At 49.0% G+C, this 18,715-nt stretch overlaps 1 protein-coding gene across 1 annotated transcript in view; it reads left to right on the forward strand.

Moving 5' to 3' along the window:
• The window catches only part of KIAA0556 (KIAA0556 ortholog), a 255,125-nt gene extending 236,699 nt beyond the window's left edge, over positions 1-18,426 (forward strand). The window contains exons 18-22 of the mRNA XM_006859897.1: positions 1,910-1,988; positions 7,421-7,598; positions 13,646-13,811; positions 16,659-16,816; positions 18,339-18,426. Of these exons, the coding sequence (XP_006859959.1) occupies positions 1,910-1,988; positions 7,421-7,598; positions 13,646-13,811; positions 16,659-16,816; positions 18,339-18,426 (669 nt within the window). The remainder of the gene's footprint in view (positions 1-1,909; positions 1,989-7,420; positions 7,599-13,645; positions 13,812-16,658; positions 16,817-18,338) is intronic.
• Positions 18,427-18,715: the final 289 nt, after the last annotated feature.

The raw sequence follows: 18,715 nt of genomic DNA on the forward strand, positions 1-18,715 counted from the left end.
TATTACTTGCCTACAGCTTAGATTTCTATTCGTTCTAGTTTTTTTTTTTTTTTTTTTTTTAGGGGAAAGGGAAGTTCTCAGAGGAGTAGGAAGGCAAAGTATAAACCATAGTAGCTGTCAAGGGCACAGAAGGAGGTGGAACTGAAATGAACACTAATACTTTATTCTGTTTAGTTAATTTAGAGACTGCGTCTTGCAGGGATGTAATTTTACTGTCGTGTTGTTCCTAAGAGGCTTCAATATTCCAGTCCAAGTAGGCATCCCACTGGACTGATTAATCCAGGATCCTTGTTTCTCTAATTTACTGCACACAAAAAATGAACTTAGATCAAAAGAACCACAAAGTGGTCACTGAATTTCCAAAGTGTCTCCAGTGAGTTTATGCCAGACAGAGAAACACATGTACAACAGAGACCATACTGTTTGTTCATGTAGTGAGCCGGAGTCCCAGAAGGTCCCAACCCTCCTTTGTTGTTGTTAAGTGCCATTGAGTTGGTTCTGAGGAAGCGGTTGGTGGGTTTGAACTGCCAGCCTTGTGATTCGCTGTCCAGTGCGGATCCTACAGCATCACACCAGGAATCCATTCTCCATTTTATAATGACAGTTACAACAAATAAATGTTTACTTACAAGAACCACCACGGAGTAGCTGGGGACTACTCAGACGACAGGTGTGCGCTGGCAGACTCCTCCTTCCCACCACAGAGCAGGCCTGCAGAGGCTGCCCTGGAGGGCTGGCTGTGGGACCCATCAGGTTGTCCGTGGAACTAAAACTATAATCTGGACAAGGGACTTCACTTTTTGCATCTCAACTTTCCTGTGTATAAAATAGAGGGAGTGCACTTTCCTATGTGTAAAATGGAAAAGGTGCCATTTTCCCTTATGGTGTGGGGACAGACAAAAGTTACATATGAGATCCTTTCTCCTTCCCAAAGAATAGGATGTGGCTGCCCACTTTTGACCATCTGTAGATGTTGTTGTGGTTGTTAAGTGCCATTAAGTCGGTTCCAACCCATAACTACCTGGTGTAGGGTTTCCGAGAAGTGACTGATGGGTTTGAACTGCCAACCTTGCGATCCAGCGCATTATTCTGCAGCACCACACCAGGACTCCACTGTTGTTGTTGTTGTTGTTAAGTACCGTGCAGTCAGTTCTAACTCATAGTGCCCCTGCACAGGGTTTCCGAGGCTTCAAATCTTTACGGGAGCAGAAAGCCTCATTTTCTCCTGCAGAACAGCTGATAGTTTCGAACTGCCAACCTTGAGGTTAGCAGCCCAATTTGTAACCAAAGGAGCTCTGGTAGCGTAGTGGTTACGAATCGGGCTGTGAGCCACAAGGTCAGCAGTTCGAAACTACCAGCTGTTCTGCGGGAGAAAGATGAGGCTTTCTGCTCCTGAAAAGATTTACAGCCTCGGAAACCCTGTCCAGTGTCGCTCTGAGTTGGAACCCACTCCACGGCATATAACAACAACAACAACAACAACAACGCTACCAGAGCTCCTTAGGACTCCACTAGGGAGCTTTAAAAATGCAGCCACCCAGACCTTACCCCTGGAGATTCTGATTCTGTGAACAGCCAGGTTGAGAACCACCATCTTTATCGTTTGAATCCTCTGTTTCTTCCTCACTCCTTGTTTTCTTTGTTACCCACTGCATCAGTATTTATTAGATTTTTCCTTGTGCAAGAAAATCTAAACTTCAAGCTCCTCCCCTACCAGTAAGAATTACTGGCAAGGATTCAAACCAGGGCTTCTGGGCCTGTTGATATGTCTAGTCATGTAGCTGCCATGAAGGCAGGAAATTTAAGAAAAGAGACAGGGCTTTACCTCTGAGGCAGGGGGTGGGCAACCAGCAAAGTGGGGATCATTAAAATCACCCTTTCCTTTGCTTCTCCCTCAACTGGTATGCAGGTCCTGGAACCAGAGCTATCACCCAGCCCTCCTGTCCCTGAAGTCACCACGCCAGAGCCGGGCATTTACCATGGGCTCTGTGAGTATCTTCACCAGGGCAGTGGCAACAGAAACCTGGGGTGGTGGGGGAAGGCAGGGGGAGAGAGTGTGGCTGCTGGCAACAGGGCTTCCTGTGGGCAGGTAAGTGCAGCTGGATGGCCCTGGCGACCTTCTTTCCTTCAGAAGAGTGCCCCTCTTTGAGATGTGCCCTTCAGGGGAACAATTTTGCCTTTCTCATGCAGATGCCTTGTGTTCTGACTGTGGCCCTGAACTAGGAGGCTGCAGTTGGAACCTAGGGCACAGAGCTAGAGGACAGAAGACCAGAAGGGCCAACCACATCATAGAGCAGGCGGGAATACAAAGCCCACCTCCCCCTGCTGTGGTGGGGGCCTCCAGTTTCTCAGAAGTCAGAAACCCAATTTTGATGTAAAATCTCAAATTTTAAATGGTGATCAGTTTTCTAATATTGAAACACCACATGAGCCAAACAAACCCATATTGTGTATTTGGCCAGCGGGCTGCCAGTTTGCGGCCTCTGAGTGAGTCTCACCTGGGGGTCAGCTGTGTCTGTTCCTCCCTCTTCTTTTCCACTTCCCCCCCACGGGCAGTGTCAGCACTCCAGCGTCCTGGGGACTCTCAGGCTCAAGGCCATAGTGACTCTTATCTGCTCTGCTCACCGTTCCCTGCTAACCAGGTTCTGTCACCTTGTCACATCACCTCCCTTTTCTATTTCCTCCCTGCACATGTCGCTCACACACAGACATGACTTTGTCACACTCCCTATCTCACATTCTCAGGAAGAGCTCTTGCTACCCTCCTCCCCACATACTTGTGGTCTTTGTATCGGCTTTGCCTCCCTCTCCATCTGCTTCAGAAGACTCCCTTGGACCGGATGGGTCCCTGTGTCACAGACTTAGATGGGGACTAGTGTGCAGGGAGCTTGCTGGGAGTGCTGGTGGGCTCACACTGTCTGCTGTGCAGTTCTGTCTGGGCCTCAGCTGGCTCCATAGGCAGCTCTGAAGTGAAGTGGACCTTTGCAGTTGGCCTGAGTGGAGTGAGGGGCTAGCCCCTTGGGAGAGTGCTCACGGCCATTTTGCAAGGACACTCTCTTTAGCCTGAGTACCCTCAGGTGGAATGCAGTGGTGAGCCATTATCCATGCCCTGCCCTGGAAGAATGAGTCCTCAGGCCTAGAAGGGGCGGTGGGATCTGGACAGGACCCCTCAGTGCCCTTCATGTCCCTTCCTTTAGGAACTGCCATCCCAGTTCTCCCCAGCAAGTCTTCCCCTTGTCCCTAAGAAAAGTCCTCTCTCCCTCACCCACTTCAAAGGAAGAAATGATCTCTTAGAAAAGAAATCCTCTCTCCCTTACTTTAGAACAACACAGTAACTTAAAACCAGCCTAATGCTAGGCAGGAGCCTGGCTGGCAGCTTGGAATCATCTGCTGTTCAGGCTCTAATCCGGTGCCTTCCCTGCCTTACTTCATCCAGCACCCATCATCACCTCATGAGGCAGTTCTTATTAGCCCTGGTTTCTAGTAGAGGCCACCTAGCTTGTACCAAGAATTGCAGAGCCCCTGTCTTCATGACTCTGCCTTGGAGCTGTGCTTGAGGGTCTCATTACAAGAGGATGAGTCCTGATGTGGCGCTGTGGGTTAATGCGCCAGACTGCAAAGCCGTTTGAACTGCACAGTCGGTGGTTCAGCAACTGCTCCTCAGAAACCCAATACAGGGTTGCTATGGGTCGGGACCGACTCTACGGCACTTCACAACAACAACATACAACAGTACAAAGAAACAAAACTAAGCATACACAGATAATCACCTTGGTCCTCCACTAGGCTCCCATGAAGACAGCCATGGTTTCCCTTACATTAGTCAAGATTGCTTTTTTTGAAGCAATGGAAATGGAACTCAAACTGAGTCTAAGTGCAAAACAGGACTGTGTCGGTTAAGCACTCCAAAGGTCAGGGCTGCCAGGTTCCAGAATGGCTGTTTGCAGGTGTGCCAAGGTGCCTCTCTGTCTCTGTCTTCCTCGTGTGCCTTTCTCCCACCCAGGTTCTGTCCAGGAGGGAGCTCCTGGAGGCCCCGGGTTTATCTACCTTGCACCCAGTACCCCCACATAAAAGAGAGCTTCATTTCCCAACTGGCCGGCCCAGCAGTTGGCCAGTTACATCTCCTTGGTCTAGCCAGGGGTACAGCCAGTGTTTGAACCAATTCTTGTGGCTCACTGTGGCAAGGGAGGGAGGCAGCTGGGAGATGGCAAACATCCCAGCCCCCCCCTCCCCCCAGCAGTGTGCACTGAGTATGGAGTGCCACCACACAGAAAGGCCAGAAAGGCATGGACGGGGTCCCAGTGGACACGCCTTCCCAAAGGTACTGCTCTGTACCTTTCTCAGAAATGTTGTCTCAGTTTCTTGGTGAATTTTGCCCTGGAGTCAAGCTCCGGGACCTTTTTGGAGAAATGAAGTGTGCCTTCTCTCCTCGCTTCAGTACTTGTTTCCAGGCCCCTGGTTTCTGAAACTCTTCTCTGAACCCTGGGCTTTTTCTCTTCACAATCCTCCACCCGCCTCAGTAGCCTGTGCAGATGGAGAGGACTTTTATAAAGTGACCCTGGAGGGGATGCGTCGGGGTTGGTACACATGGCCAATTCTATTACTGTTTTGAAAGGGGATCTAAGACTTACTAATTTGAAGATGACACTAATTTTGGAAGTTTTGCAAATATCCACAGTGGTGAATAGAAAAGGAGCAGAGAGGCTTGAAGCATGGAAGAAAAATAACAAAATTAATTTCCATTTGTATAAATACTAATTGATACACTAGAGAAAAACGAATATGGAACACAGATATTAGCTCAAAAAAGGAGAGCAGCAGTCACTTTCAGAGTAGCCCCAGATGAGACGTGAAGCACAAGGTCTGGTCAGCCAGCAGGGGGCGTCAGACTCACAGCGCCATCTTGTTTGGTTTCCTGAGGGCAAATCGTCTTTTTCCCTCTGCTCTGATCACTCTCATCCAAACCCAGGCTTCTTCCACCTCAGGAAACTGTACCCAGCTGCTCTGTACTTGGGCCAACAACCTCTTCTCTTTCCCTCACTTCCATCCCCAGGCCACTGAGAGGTCCTGATAGCATTGCTTCCAAAACTCAGCCTGCATCTCTCCCCTCCTCCCATTTTCATCACACCATCCTTGTCCAAGCCTCCTGCTTCAGCTGCCTCCTCAGTCTTACCTACTGAGTTCACCCTCAGACCGCCCTGCAGCCACACACTGGAGACCCCATCATTGCAGTGCTGAACATGTAGCCCTCCAGAAGTTTCCCGTGGCAGAGAAGAAAAGTGGCCCAACTTTCTGATTGCGTTTCCCTCCATCTTCTTCCTCAGTCACTTGGTCCCAGACACAGGTCAAATTTGTAACCATCTCAGGGCTTTGTTTGCCCTTGCTAGTCTCTTAGCATAAAATATTCTTCTTCTAGAAACGCAAATTCATGGTGGCCAAGTGTCAGCTCAGATGTTACCGTCTCAAAGAGGCCTTCCCTCTTCACTCCACCCCTACTCAGTCACTCTCATTCCTGCTTTCTTTGTCACAGTATTCTACATGTCTGTGGAACTGTCACTATGCATAGGAAGGCGCTTCAAAACTCTGGGGAAAAAAATCCCATATTTTTCAATTCCATTTTTCCACAGACTTTTTGAAGCCCCCTCATAGTGCCTGTTTTTGCTGGGATGAAAGCCCCTTGGGTCTATCATTTTGCTGTCTTGTTTACTCCCGTAAACAAAGTGGAACTTGGCACATAGTAGATGCTCAGCAAATGTGTATATGCCATTGACTGTGGATTTGGTGAACTCCAGTGGCCTTATTTTGGTTCAGTCTCTTGTGGATATCTGTTGTCTACCTACTCTTCAATCATTCATTCATTTATATTTTAAAAACAACCTATATTGCACACCTAATTGTCAGGCCCTGGTGTTGCGTTGTGGCTTAATGTGCTGGACTTCAAAGTCTGTTTGAACTACAAAGTCGGCGGTTCAAACCCACCAGCCACTCCTTGGAAACAGGATCACCATGAGTTGGAACCGACTCAATAGCATTTAACATCAGTAGTGCTGTGAACAAAAAATGGAGCAAGGACAATGTGTAGGGAGTGCAGAGAAGTAGAGGATATTTAACAGACTCATGGCAGAAATAGTATATTAGTCAGCATTTGCTGCTGAACAAATCAACCCTCATTTACGTAGCTGACCATTCAGTGCATTGGTTGCACTGTCTTGAGTGGGCTGTACTGGGCATGCTCATGTGTCTGCAGTCAGGTGGCAGGTGGACTGGCAGCTGAATGGTCTAGGGTGGCCTCGCCCACATGGCCAAGTGACAGGGGCACAGGCCAGCCTTCTCTTCACATGGTGGTCTCAAGGGTCCAAGAGTAGAGAGAGGACGTGCCCCAGTTGACAAGAGCTTTTACAAGTCTCTCCTCACACCATATTTTCTGCTAGGTTGTTGGCCACAGAAAATCCCATGATCCAGATTCAAGGAGTAGAGAAAGGCTCCATGTCTGGTGGGAGAAATGGAAAAGTCACACATCAAAGGGAAGAGGACAGAGGGGCATATGAGCTGGGTTACTAACTGAAAGGTCAGCAGTTCAAATCTACCAGGTGCTGTGCAGGAGAAATATGAGGCTTTCTGCTCCCATAAAGATTTATAGTCTTAGAAAGTCTATACAGGGTCTCCTTGGGTCGGAACCGACTCCACGGCACACCACCATCACCACCACCAAGGATTTCGCTGCAGAAAGATAGGAGGGACTTGGTACATGTCTTTTTCACTTTCTCCCACAATGCACCTTGGACAGTAGGGACTTTGGATTACAAAAATTATCTTGGAAAATGACAGTGGCACCAGAGAGAAAGCCACGCTCTAGGGAAGTTAAGTGGCCTGGCCTCACTTTCTAGCCACAAGGATACCCTTTAGCCTCTCTGTGATTCTGGTTCTTCATCTGAACTGAAATGCGGTGGGGCTACATCTAGGATCTGTTCCTCCAGCTCTACCTGTAAGAGTCTGTGAGAGTCGTAGATTTTGGATCTTCTTAGCTCAGTCACCCAAAATACTACATGGTTAAAATAGCCTATCCATGCCCTCAAAGCTGAGGGGTTCCTTTGATATGGTCCTGCTCAAATGAGGAGATGCTTAAGGAAAGAGAAGTTCTAGCCAGACATCTGACAGGGGGCTCGGCCAAGGGATGCATTTGTTATGAGCTCTCTAGGCAAATGGATGGCTCACTTGGGTTGTCTTGGCTCAGGAACATGGAAGGCCATTCTAAATAGTCTCTGATGGAGCAGGGATGAGACAGGGGCTGAAAGATGGAGATGTCACCATCCTGAAACCATGTGAATCCTCATGATGTTGGTCAGTTCACACAATAAAATGTCCCTTTCCAATAGCTGGAGCCTCTAGTGCTCATGGTCTACTCTGCTTCCTGTTGCAGGTCTTCAGTTGAATCTCACTGCCTCCTGGGGAGACCTGCACTACGTGGGGCTCACAGGCCTGGAGGTGGTGGGCAAAGATGGCCAGGCACTGCCTATCAGCCTGCACCAGATCTCTGCCTCGCCCAGAGACCTGAATGACCTTCCCGAGTACAATGATGACTCCAGGACCCTGGATAAGTAAGTGTCTACCAGCAGCTTCACTCTCTTATCAGCCAGGGCTTGGGGACCCTGTTGTCCACCTTGGCCTCAGACACAGGTGTCTCCTCCTCACAGCCATTTGTGAGGTCTGAGGTCTTCCCATTTGACTGGGAAATAGCCTTCCCAGGACCACCCAGCTAGAAGGGGCCAGCAGGACTCAAAACAGGTTTTCACCCTTCCAGACACAATAATATCTGTGTTCTCCATGGGAACTAGCTGAGCACCCAGTAGCCACTCTGGTAGCCCTCGCCATGGGTGGCTGGGCATGAGAGCCTCCTGCTACAGCCTCTTGGGGAGGAGAGCTGTCTCACTTCCTCTGGAGGCTGGAGGTGTTTGCTGAGCAAAGCTCCAAAGGCAGCCACGCTGCACTGCCCTGTGTACCTGCCAGATGTCATAACCCCAGGCTGGGTCAAGTCTCTGCTGGAGCATCCATTGATCTCAGGGACTCTGTAACAGGCAGACCTGTGTTCAGCCCGCTCTCAGGACAGCCATGGGAACGAGGCTCTACCTGCAGGTGTGAACACGAGTCCAAGTCTCGGGGCTCAGGGGCCTCAGATCCTAGCTCTGCTCCTTGCAGACTCCCTAAATATGTTTTTTAACCTCTCCAAGAATAATAACAATGAAAGGGATACAACAGCAATATTATAGATGCCATTATTAAAGGATTTATTCAATGACAAGCTCTGGACTCTGCTAAGCAGGGTACAGGTATTCATCCATCTAAAATTTTTCCCATTTTACATATGAGGAAACTGATGTTTAGAAAGGTTAAGAGCTGGCTGAAGGTTGCTCAAACTGGTTTAAGTCGAGTCTTGATTTGAATGTGGGTCTGTGGGATTTATGCACTTAACCCTAAAGTTGTAATGTCTCCCCCGCCTCAGTTTCCCTATCAGTTGTTGTTAGGTGCCATCGAGTTGGTGCCGATTCATAGTGACCCTATGTACAACAGGATGAAACACTGCCCTGTCCTGGGCCAGCTTCACAATTATTGCCACGCTTGAGCCCACTATGCTGCCACTTTGCGAATCCATCTTGTTGGGGATTTTTCTCTGGCCCTCCAGCTTACCAAACATGATATCCTTGTCCAGCGACTGGTCCCTCCTTATTAGTAGAATGGGACAATTCCTGTGACTGGAGGAAGGCCAGGGATTGTCATACTGCAACTGTGTCTCCTGGCCTGGCCCAGGTTGTCCCTGGGGTCAGTGATCCGTTCCCTTCACCATGGCCCTCACCCCCTACTGCCACCGCCTGTCCACAGGCCACTCTGACCTCCGGATCCTAGCAGAAGGAGTTTCTATACAGCCTGCAGCTGCAAAGTGAGCAGTCAGGGTCCAAGCTCCTTGTCTTCATCCCGTCCACTCAGAGTCCCTCTGCCCCAGATCAATAGGACATGTGGTGCAGCAGGTAAGCACTCAGCTGCGAACTGAAAGGTTGTTAGTTCCAACCCACCAATTGCTCTGTAGGATAAAGATGTGGCAGTGTGCTTCAATAAAGAGGTGCTGCCTCGGAAACCCTGTGGGCACAGTTCTACTCTGACCCACAGGTCATTAAGAATAAGAATTGACTCAACAGCTGTGGAAAAAGACCCCAGATAGTTTGAAGCAAATCCCAGACCCAATAGTATTTCAACTCTAAATGTTTTAGTGGTGGTGTGGTGATGTGGTGGTGTGTCGTGGAGTCAGTGCCAACTCATAGCGACCCTGCATAGGGTTTCTGAGACTGTAAATCTTTACGGGAGCAGAAAGCCTCATCTTTTTCCCATGGAATGACTGGTAGTTTTGAACTGCTGATCTTGAGGTGAGTAGTCCAACGTGGAACCACTATGCTACCAGAGCTTCTGAATGTTTTAGTAGCTATCTCTAAACAATAAGGACTTTGAAAAGATGACATAATCTCAGTACCATTATTATGCCTTAACAAAATTAACAGCGATTCCTGAAATTGTCAGATATCTAGTCAATGTTCATATTTCTTTTTTTTTTTTTTTGCTGTTTTTTTTAACAGTTTGTGAGCTTGAACTGAGATCCACACATGCTGTGATCCGTTTTTACCTTTCTATCTTATTTCAGTTTGTTGTTTTTTTTGATAAATTTTTCTGTTACAAAAGTAACTAGGCTTTTAGCCCTGTAGAGTCTAGACTTTGCTGGTTGCAGCCCCATTGTTTAACCTGTTCCTTGGTCCCCAACCTTTTCTGTAAATGGTTTATTCAGGCTTAAGGCCTGATCAGACTGAGGATTCTTTGACTTATGCAGCTAAATGACGTGATGACTGTTCTGTGTGTTGCCATCACATCACAGCTAGTAGTCAATCAACACTGATGGCCATTGGTGCCCAGTACCTACGTCCACTAAATCCCTGTTGTCGTTGGTAAGTGCTGTTGAGTCAATTCTTACTCATAACAACCCTGTGTGGGGTTTCTGAGGAGTGGCTGGTGAGTTTGAACCGCCAACCTTGAAGTTCAAATAGACTTTGTGGTCCAGTGCTTCATCCTACAGCACCACACCAGGTTCCATTAACTCACTACTGTTGTTGTTAAAGGCCATCGAGTCGGTTCCGACTCATAGTGACCCTGTATAGGGTTTCCAAGGAGCAGCTAGTGAGCTTGAACCATCGAACTTGCAGTACAAACCGACTTTGCAGTCCAGCGCATTAACCCACAGTGCCACACCAGGACTCCATTAACTTACTAGAAGTTGTAAAATGGTGATAGTCTAGTCCTACTGTTTCTTTTTCATTTATTTGCTGAAAGACCTTCAGTAAAGAGAAAATTTCCCTCAATTCTTTGACTACCGTGAGGTATAATTCAAACAGGAAAGGCAAGTTAGACTTGTGATTCTTCTCCTTTATTTGTCGGTTTTCACAATAACAAATTGCTTCTCCGGCATCCTCTTGCTTCTCCGGCATCCTCTAAAGTGTTTGTTTGTTTGTGAATATCATTTTAAATTCTTGGATTTAAACATGCTGTCCTTGTTGGGTTTCAATATACTGTTGTTGTTATCATTAGCAATGTTCAAATTACCCCTTCTTGGATACTGGATGTTTAGCCATGTGGACTCCTAAATCTTTTGAAAATAGGTGTATCTGACAGTTTTCTTGTTTTCTGATGTGACAAGGTGGCGTCCCAGGCTCATCTTGTATGTTTCTTGGCTCACACAGGGAATCTGCCATTTTTAACATAAAGCCCTGGTTCCTTTTAGGGAAATGGTATTTAGAAACCATAATCTAGCCACTAGGGATGTCCGTTGCTACCAGGGTTGGTCATTGTTTCTAGGCTTTTCCATGGATTGAGGTGGGAAGTAGCTCGAGAGACTTCCCTTCACTGTCAGCTGCAAATGCTTCAGTAATTTTCTCTATTTTCATAATTGGACAACCATTTTCCTGTGCAGGTGGCCCCGTTTCTAGGGCAGAGAGATTATTACTGTTGGAAGGAAAATAGACAGTTCTCTGGTGGTAATCCTCAGTCAGCTCTGTTCCATCAACACTCAGTGTTGCATTGGTGAATTTCCTCAGTTTAAAAATTGCCATCACTTGTAAGACACACCATCCATCAATTTAATAACAGCTTTTTGGAGGGAAAAAAAAAACCTACCTCTTTGGATTAACTCTTAGATTTCAAGACGTATTCCAAATCTAAAACTTTAAAATGTAAATATATATTTTTTTAAAGATTTCTTTTTTAAATCTAGGGAATGTGACAGCGGTTTGAGTTTATCTCAGTTTGACAGTATTTCTCAGAAATCCAGGAGTGTGGAATCAGGGAGACTCACAAAAACAGGAGACAGAGTTGGGAGCTGCTCATGAGACTGACAGCTGAGCCCCTGTCTCTGGAACCAGGCATGTGGACCCAAGCCAGAATAAGGACCTGGGGTCTTGGCGTACGCTTTCTGGGCAGATGAAGGCACTCAGAAGCAGCATGGCCTTTGGAACAAACATGAGCCGAGCTGAAGGGGATGGATGTCTGAAGCAAGGGGAGCCAGAAACTGGGAAGGGAGTGAAATTTGGGCCAGCTGACAAGTTCAGAACAGTGGCCCGGAAGGACACAGGACTGCTAAAGGTTGCTATGGGGCACCCAGGCCAGACCAGTTCCCCACAGAGGCACTGGCCCCTTTGTGTATTTAGCACAAGCCAGGACCTGCCAAATTCACCTGCTACTTTAGGATCTCCCCATCCTGAGAAAGAAGGGATACAGTTCTGTCAAATAGAATCATAAAGTCAGTTGAACAATTTTACAGAAAGTTTGGAAAATAGAGAAAAACATTAATCTGCCCGTCCTTCCAATACAAACGTGCCTTTGGTTTTGGCCCTTGTGTTCAATTTCCCCATACAGCCAGTACTTCCCCTGCCCCCGCAGCCCAACTTCCTGTGTGTGGGGAGATGGGTCTCTAAAGTCTTCTGTCTTGGTTATTTGGAAAAACAGTTTGAGAGATTTCCCCCTAAACCCTGAGGAGATTACCTTTGCCATAGTTTTGTACCTCTGAGTATTTTTACTTTTGCCCAAATTGATTGACATTTCCTGAGTAAATTATAAACAATTTGTGATTTGATACTTTCTCTCTGGCCTGGTCTGCTGCTTGTCCTTGCAGGGATTGGTCAATAGAGTATGTAAATGGGAGCTGTCACCTACTGTACAAATATCTTTGACTTCTTGTTGTTAAGTGCAATCAAGTCAATTCCTACTCATAGCGATCCTGTATGGGGTTTCCAAGGAGCAGCTGGTGAGCTTGAACCACCGACCTTCAGCTTCAAACCATCCTTGCAGTCCAGGGCATTAACCCATAGTATCAGGCCTAGCAAGTGGGAATTGATCAGTTCATGCCCCGCCCCTCCTCTGGGAGGAGCCATGGCTTGAAATCTACAAAGAGTTGTGTATATATGCAGTCAACCCCAAGAAAATATTTAGAGGCAGGAAGAAGCAGACCTCCTAAAAGATTTATAACACCAGTCAAGGACTATAACACAACATGTCTGGAAGGAGCCCAGAGGCAGAGCAGTGACACGTGGTAGGACCAAGAGGAGTCAGCCCCCCGGAGCTGAGAGGGACCTGCAGGTAAAGGGGAACTGAGGAAGGGAGTTTTTGCTTACCTGTGTTCTGATCCTGATCCTGAGTTCCTGTTCCGTAGTGAACCACTTAGCTTTGTTGTCTGTGAGTTCTGTGTGGGTATTGTGGGAGAGACAGCTGGTGTGAGAATTGGCCAGAAGTTTGGAGAGTGGAGGTGTGTCTTACCGCCACCTCATAGGAATCAATCAGCCGTGGGCATTATCCTCACGGATCTTAGGCAGGTCCTGATGCTGCTGTTCCACTGATCCCACCTAGGTTCTACACCATGGTACTGCATCGTCCTGGTGCTTATGACTTAACCCTGCCTCTGTCATAGGACCATTTAGGTTGTTCCCTTTTATTATCAAGGACCTTTGGTAGCATAGTGGTTACGAATCGGGCTGCTAACCTCAAGGTCGGCAGTTCAAAACTACCAACTGTATCGCAGGAGAACAATGAGGCTTTCTGCTCCCGTAAAGATTTGCAGACTCAGAAACCCTGTGTAGGGTCACTATGAGTTGGAACTGACTCCATGGTACTTAACAACGTTTATTCTTATTATTATCATCAATAGAGCTCTGCTAATTATCTGTGTGTTGAGAGCTGTTTTTACATGTTGAGGAAATATTCCTTAGGAGAAAAACAATCTAGAAATGGAATCACTAGGTTAAAGAATCCTGACAAATGACACATTTTCCCTTTTTTCACTTCGCTTAACATTTTTAGGAGCATTATAAAAAAAAGCAAAAACAAACCAAATCTGTTGCCATCAACTCAGTTCCAATCATCTTTGTGGAACCAGGCTGCCCCGTCTCGCTCCCATGGAGTAGCGGTGGGTTCCAAGTGCTGACTTTAACCAGTGCACCACCAGAAGCACAGACTGACGTGTTTCCCACTTCACAGAAGACGGGTGGCCCCTTAGTGAGCCCGCCCCACCAGGCAGCTGCGGGTGAGTCTCCTTACTTTGCTGTTGCTCTGTTGTATGCAGGTTAATCGATGGAGCTAACATCACGATGGAGGATGAGCACATGTGGCTGATCCCCTTCTCACCGGGACTGGACCACGTGGTCACCATCCAGTTCGACCGAGCCCAGAGTATTGCAGGCCTGCGCTTCTGGAACTACAATAAATCTCCCGAGGACACCTATCGAGGGGTAAGCTGGGAAACAGGGGCCGCTCCGTCCACTGTCAGAGAAGCTGCGTCTTGATAAATGGCTGGCATTGCTGCTAAGAGGAACATAAATCCTCCAGAACTTTCCAAATGGAGCTGGGGGATTGGACCAGGCAGAGGGCATGTTGCTGTTGAACACCCAGGGCAGGCTGGAGAAACTACAGAGCTTCATTTCTTCTGGGGGGTGTGGGATGGGGAGCATTTCTAGCAGGCCCAGCCCCCAACTTGTAAGGACAAATTATGGCCGTGTGTTCTTTAAGGGCCGGAGCATTCATCATTTCTTTGGCCCCTCATCCCAGCCTCTACGAAGCAACTATTATCACCACCCCGACTCCTAGTTTTCAGGATATTCAATTGAGGCTAGGAAAGGTGGTCACATAGCTAGCTCTGCCAGACTCGAAGCCCACCCTGCTAATTCCTTCTCCTGCTAGATGGAAAAGCACAGGGGTCACTGTTAGGACACCGAAGTGGAGGTCAGAAGCTGGCCTGCCTGTGGCTTCCCAGCTCTCGTGCAGTTAGAATGAACAAACGTTGTTCTCTCTGTTGAATAAGGGGTGTACAAGGGCCCTAACGCACAGCAATCTAGCCAGGGCCCTGAGTGTGAGTCTCAGCTCTGACCCTGACCAGCTGAGGGACCTTCGACTGGGTTTCCCACATCTGTTCACTGTGGGGCCCTGTAAGATCAACACTAGACTGCTAACTACAGAGTCTATGGTTCAAACCCACCACCCACTCCTCTGAAATCCTAGACAGGGCCGCTCTGACTCAGGACTGACTTGATGGCACTTAACTACCACCACTTGCACTGAGCAGGACTATGATCCCTGCCTCCTAGGGGTTGGTGGAGCCTCAGGTCCCAAGTCCACTTCCAGGGCCCCGGTACCTACCATGCCACAGAAGCCTCGGTGGGGCCCAGCCTTAGTGACTGACATGAACTGGCCACATGCAAGCCTGCCGGTCACAAAGCCTCCCAAAGCTGCCTGTGGCTTTGTAAGTGCACTTGGAGGGAACACATTTTTAAAGTTCAGATATATTGGCATTTAAGATGGGCCTTTAAATTCCCTTCAGTGAAACATGGTCTTTCTGGTTGAGTTTCCACCACCTGCATTCACCATCTGGAATGAGTGGCCCAGAGTCTCAGCTTCACAGGTGAGGCTCCCACAAGACACATGCCGGTAACAGGTGTGCACAGTGGATGGGGGGCAGGAGCTGGTTGTGTGGCCTGAGAGGGACAATAGACATACTGCAGAAAAATGGTGCAGACGCCAACCTTCCCAAGACCATATAGGGCACCTGGTTACGAGTGCATAGTAGCTAGGGCCTGGGCCACCTCCTCTCAGGTGTCCTCAGACTGACCCTAACTTCCTAACTGTAATAGAAGCCACCTCCTAGATCTAAACAAAGGGAGGACTGGGGTCAACTCTTCTGAAAACTCTGGGTGCTTCCTGGGGAGGTTGTGGCTCTGGAGGATGGGTAGGGCTTCACTCCCTCATGGAGTTCACTTTCAGGGAACTCTCCCTGACAACTCTGGGCTTAACACCTTGCTATCGCTAACCCCAGCAAATGAGTGAACTTCTTTTGAAGTGAGACAACAAACCCCGAGAGTTTTGTGATTGAGTCTGGATCATCACATGACCAACCCTTGAACCAATCACATGGCCAGCTGGGTTCCAGACTTGGTTTGGCTGACCTAGGTCTTAAGTCCAGTCCTGGGGCCCAGGTTGGACTCAGTTGGAGGAAAGCAGAGGAGAGCGATGTTGAGAGACAGAGATCAGGTCCTCCTGACATCCTCAGGTCCCCATAGCCAGCCATACCTGAAGCCAGTTTACCCTACACTTCTCATGGGGTGGTGGTGTACCAACTCATAGCAACCCTATACACAACAGAACAAAACACTGCAGAACAAAACACTGCCCAATCCTGGGCCAACCTCAATTGTTACCTTAGATTCCCTTTCTACTTCACTTACACCCCAAAAAGCTGTGGTGACTGGTGCAGTGGTGACTTTCTGAGTGCCAGGGGTACCTTAGTTACCAATGACACCCAGGGCAGGGCCCTACCCCCTGCACTCTGTGAGGATGAACTCCACCAGTGTGGTCAGTGGTTGGACCATCAAGATGCGCTAAGGCATCATGGCACCCTGATTCTAACCTGCAGTCAGTGAGAGGGTGCAGGCTCATCTCCCCCCTGCCACCGCCCCCGCTCATTCCGGGGAGCACAGCACATACCCTGCCATGAGGCTCTGAGATAGGCTGAGGACCCTGGTGTTCTGGCCTCGACCCACATCCATTCAGCAAATTTTCGGTAAGCCTCAACTGTGTGCAGGAATGGAGATAGTCCAGTGGGGCCCTCTGTCATCCAGGAAGACCCAGAAACCACCGAGGGAGGACCCACTGAGTGCTGAGAGGAGGAAGCGAATGGGGCAAGTATATGCTAGCTGAGCGCTGCTCTGGGCACTTCATTTGGGTCAAGTGGTTACTGAGGCAGGGGAGGCTGCACGCCTACTGAGAATGGTGTCCACACCCTTGTAAGTGTCCATAGCCCCAGGCTCATGCCTCTGGGGGCAGAGAATGTCTGTCTGTGACTGCTTGGGGCCAGGAGACCCATCTCTCTCATGCTCTCTGTCTGCCCAGTACCCATTGCAGTGGCTGGCAGGGAAAGGGGACAACCCTGGAAAGTAGCTTCCGGCTAGGTGATCCTGGTCTGGGAGGAAAGCCAGACCAAGTCATTTCTCCAGGTTGGGGTCTCTGCTATAAATGACAGCGTGGGCACTGTTGCTCTCCCAAATGCTGGCTTCAGTTCTTCTCTTCTGGTTTTCTTGTGTCTGCAGGCCAAAATCATCCATGTCACTCTGGACGGCTTATGCATCTCCCCCCCAGAGGGCTTCCTCATCCGGAAGGGACCAGGCAACTGCCACTTTGATTTTGCTCAAGAAATCCTCTTTGTGGACCACCTGCAGCCACGGCTGCTGCCCCCACCAGCCAGGAGGTAAGTGGGCTGAGGGCTGCTCCCCTCTGGCTCTGCATGCAGTACTGGATTGCATACCTAAAGGTGTTTGAAGTGATGATCAAACACATTGCTTAGAAAACTGGATCATTTTCTAAAGCTCAGCCAAGCCTCTCCGGAAGTCTGTGTCCAGGCTGTTTGGGTTTTTCGGTCTGGAGTGCTTGAGATTTTAAATGCTTCATTGCACTTCCTGCTGGGAAGAAAGGCTAAATCGGCCTCAATTCCAGAAATGCCCGCTGGCCAATTCAGGGAAAGGTCTTCTCTTGCTTCTGTGTTCCTAACTTAAGAGAGATTCACAGGGAAAACTGTAGGCTAACCTGTCATGGATTCACGGGGATTTCTCGGCTCCAGTCTCAGTTATAGTTGGCCCATACAATGTGCAAATGCCACCTTAAGTTCACTCCTTTCAAGCCCCTGATGTCCAAAGGTCAGAGACCAAGCACTCAGAACAAATTGAGCTTCCCTCCACAGTGGTAGGGATTGGTTCCTGGACTGTTCCCTGGGACAGCCACTTCATTGTAACATTGGCCTCTTCTCCGAAGGAAAGCAGGCCAGCATAGGGTAGTGGACCAGGGAGAGATGCACGGTGGAAGGAGTGGAGAGCCCTCCCTCCCAGGTGCCTGCTGCATATTTATGCCTTCCAGAGCCTCCCACAACCTCTGAAATAGGGATTGCCAAGCCTGTTCAAAGGAGCTCTGGTAGCGTAGTGGTTACGAATCGGGCTGCGTACCTCAAGGTGAGAAGTTCGAAACTACCAGCTGCTCTGCAGGAGAAAGATGAGGCATTCTGCTCCTGTAAAGATTAACAGCCTCGGAAACCCTGTGCAGGTCATAGTGACCCTGTGCAGGGTCACTATGAGTCGGAACTGACTCCATGGCATATAACAAACAACAACAAAGCCTGTTTTACCACTTGGAAATTGCTGAGGCCCTTGTAGAGAAGCCATTTGCTCAGAATCATGAAGCCCAAACCCTGACAGTCCTCTCCTGCCATCCCTGTCCCACCCCACCACCACTCCATCCCTTGGCTACATTCTGGAGCAAACCCACGACTGCCAAGCTCGTCCTGCCTCAGGGCATTTGCTCTGGCTGCCCTCTTGCTTGGAATGCTGGGTTCCTGCTCTTTCTGTGGCTGCCTTGTGATCATGAGGTAGTCCGCCCCACCCACCCACTCCCTTCCCTGCCAGGTACCCTGCTTTCATCTGACTGCCTGGTTTGTGGAGACAGGGCTGGGTGACAGACAGTTCTGCAGTTGAATAACCTCTGTTCACATCCCTGCTTTGCCAGCTGCCGGCTGTGTGACCTTGAGCAAGTGACTTCACCTCTACTTGCTCAGTTTCCTCATCCACAGTTGGGGCATACAACACTGCCCACTGCCCAGGGTCAACAGCCCAGTGACATGACGCCTGGCAGAGCCAGGGACCTCGTCTGTCTGTCCCTGTGGCCCATACTTCTGCAAGCTCTGAGCCGTCAGAACACAGTGCTGTTTTGTGTTTTTTTCTCAGGCTCCACACAAAGAAGAGCCAGGAGCTTGCCAGTATGGACTACGAGGCGCCAGTGATGCCATGCGGCTGTATCCTCCTCTCTGCCTAGCCCGCACTTCCCACGCCCCTTGGCGAGCCACTTCCTGGAACTCCCCAGGGAATTTTTGCTCCTGCCTCTCTCCAGGAGGATGAGGCACTTCAGCTGGCTCACCAGGCCAGGGCTGAGGTGTCTGGGCCTCAGCTGCCCACTGGGGTTTCAAGCAGACCCCAGCAACAGGCAGGCTAACTAAGGTAGCACTAGATCTGGTGGACAGGCTGGTCTGCGGTAGTGGAGGGTGGGTAGGATTCCCAGGTTTCCATGTTCTGGGCGTGCTCTCAGTATGCCATCTGCATTAACT

This window comes from Chrysochloris asiatica, unplaced genomic scaffold (genome assembly GCF_000296735.1).
Source record: "Chrysochloris asiatica unplaced genomic scaffold, ChrAsi1.0 scaffold00034, whole genome shotgun sequence".
NCBI lineage: Eukaryota > Metazoa > Chordata > Mammalia > Afrosoricida > Chrysochloridae > Chrysochloris > Chrysochloris asiatica.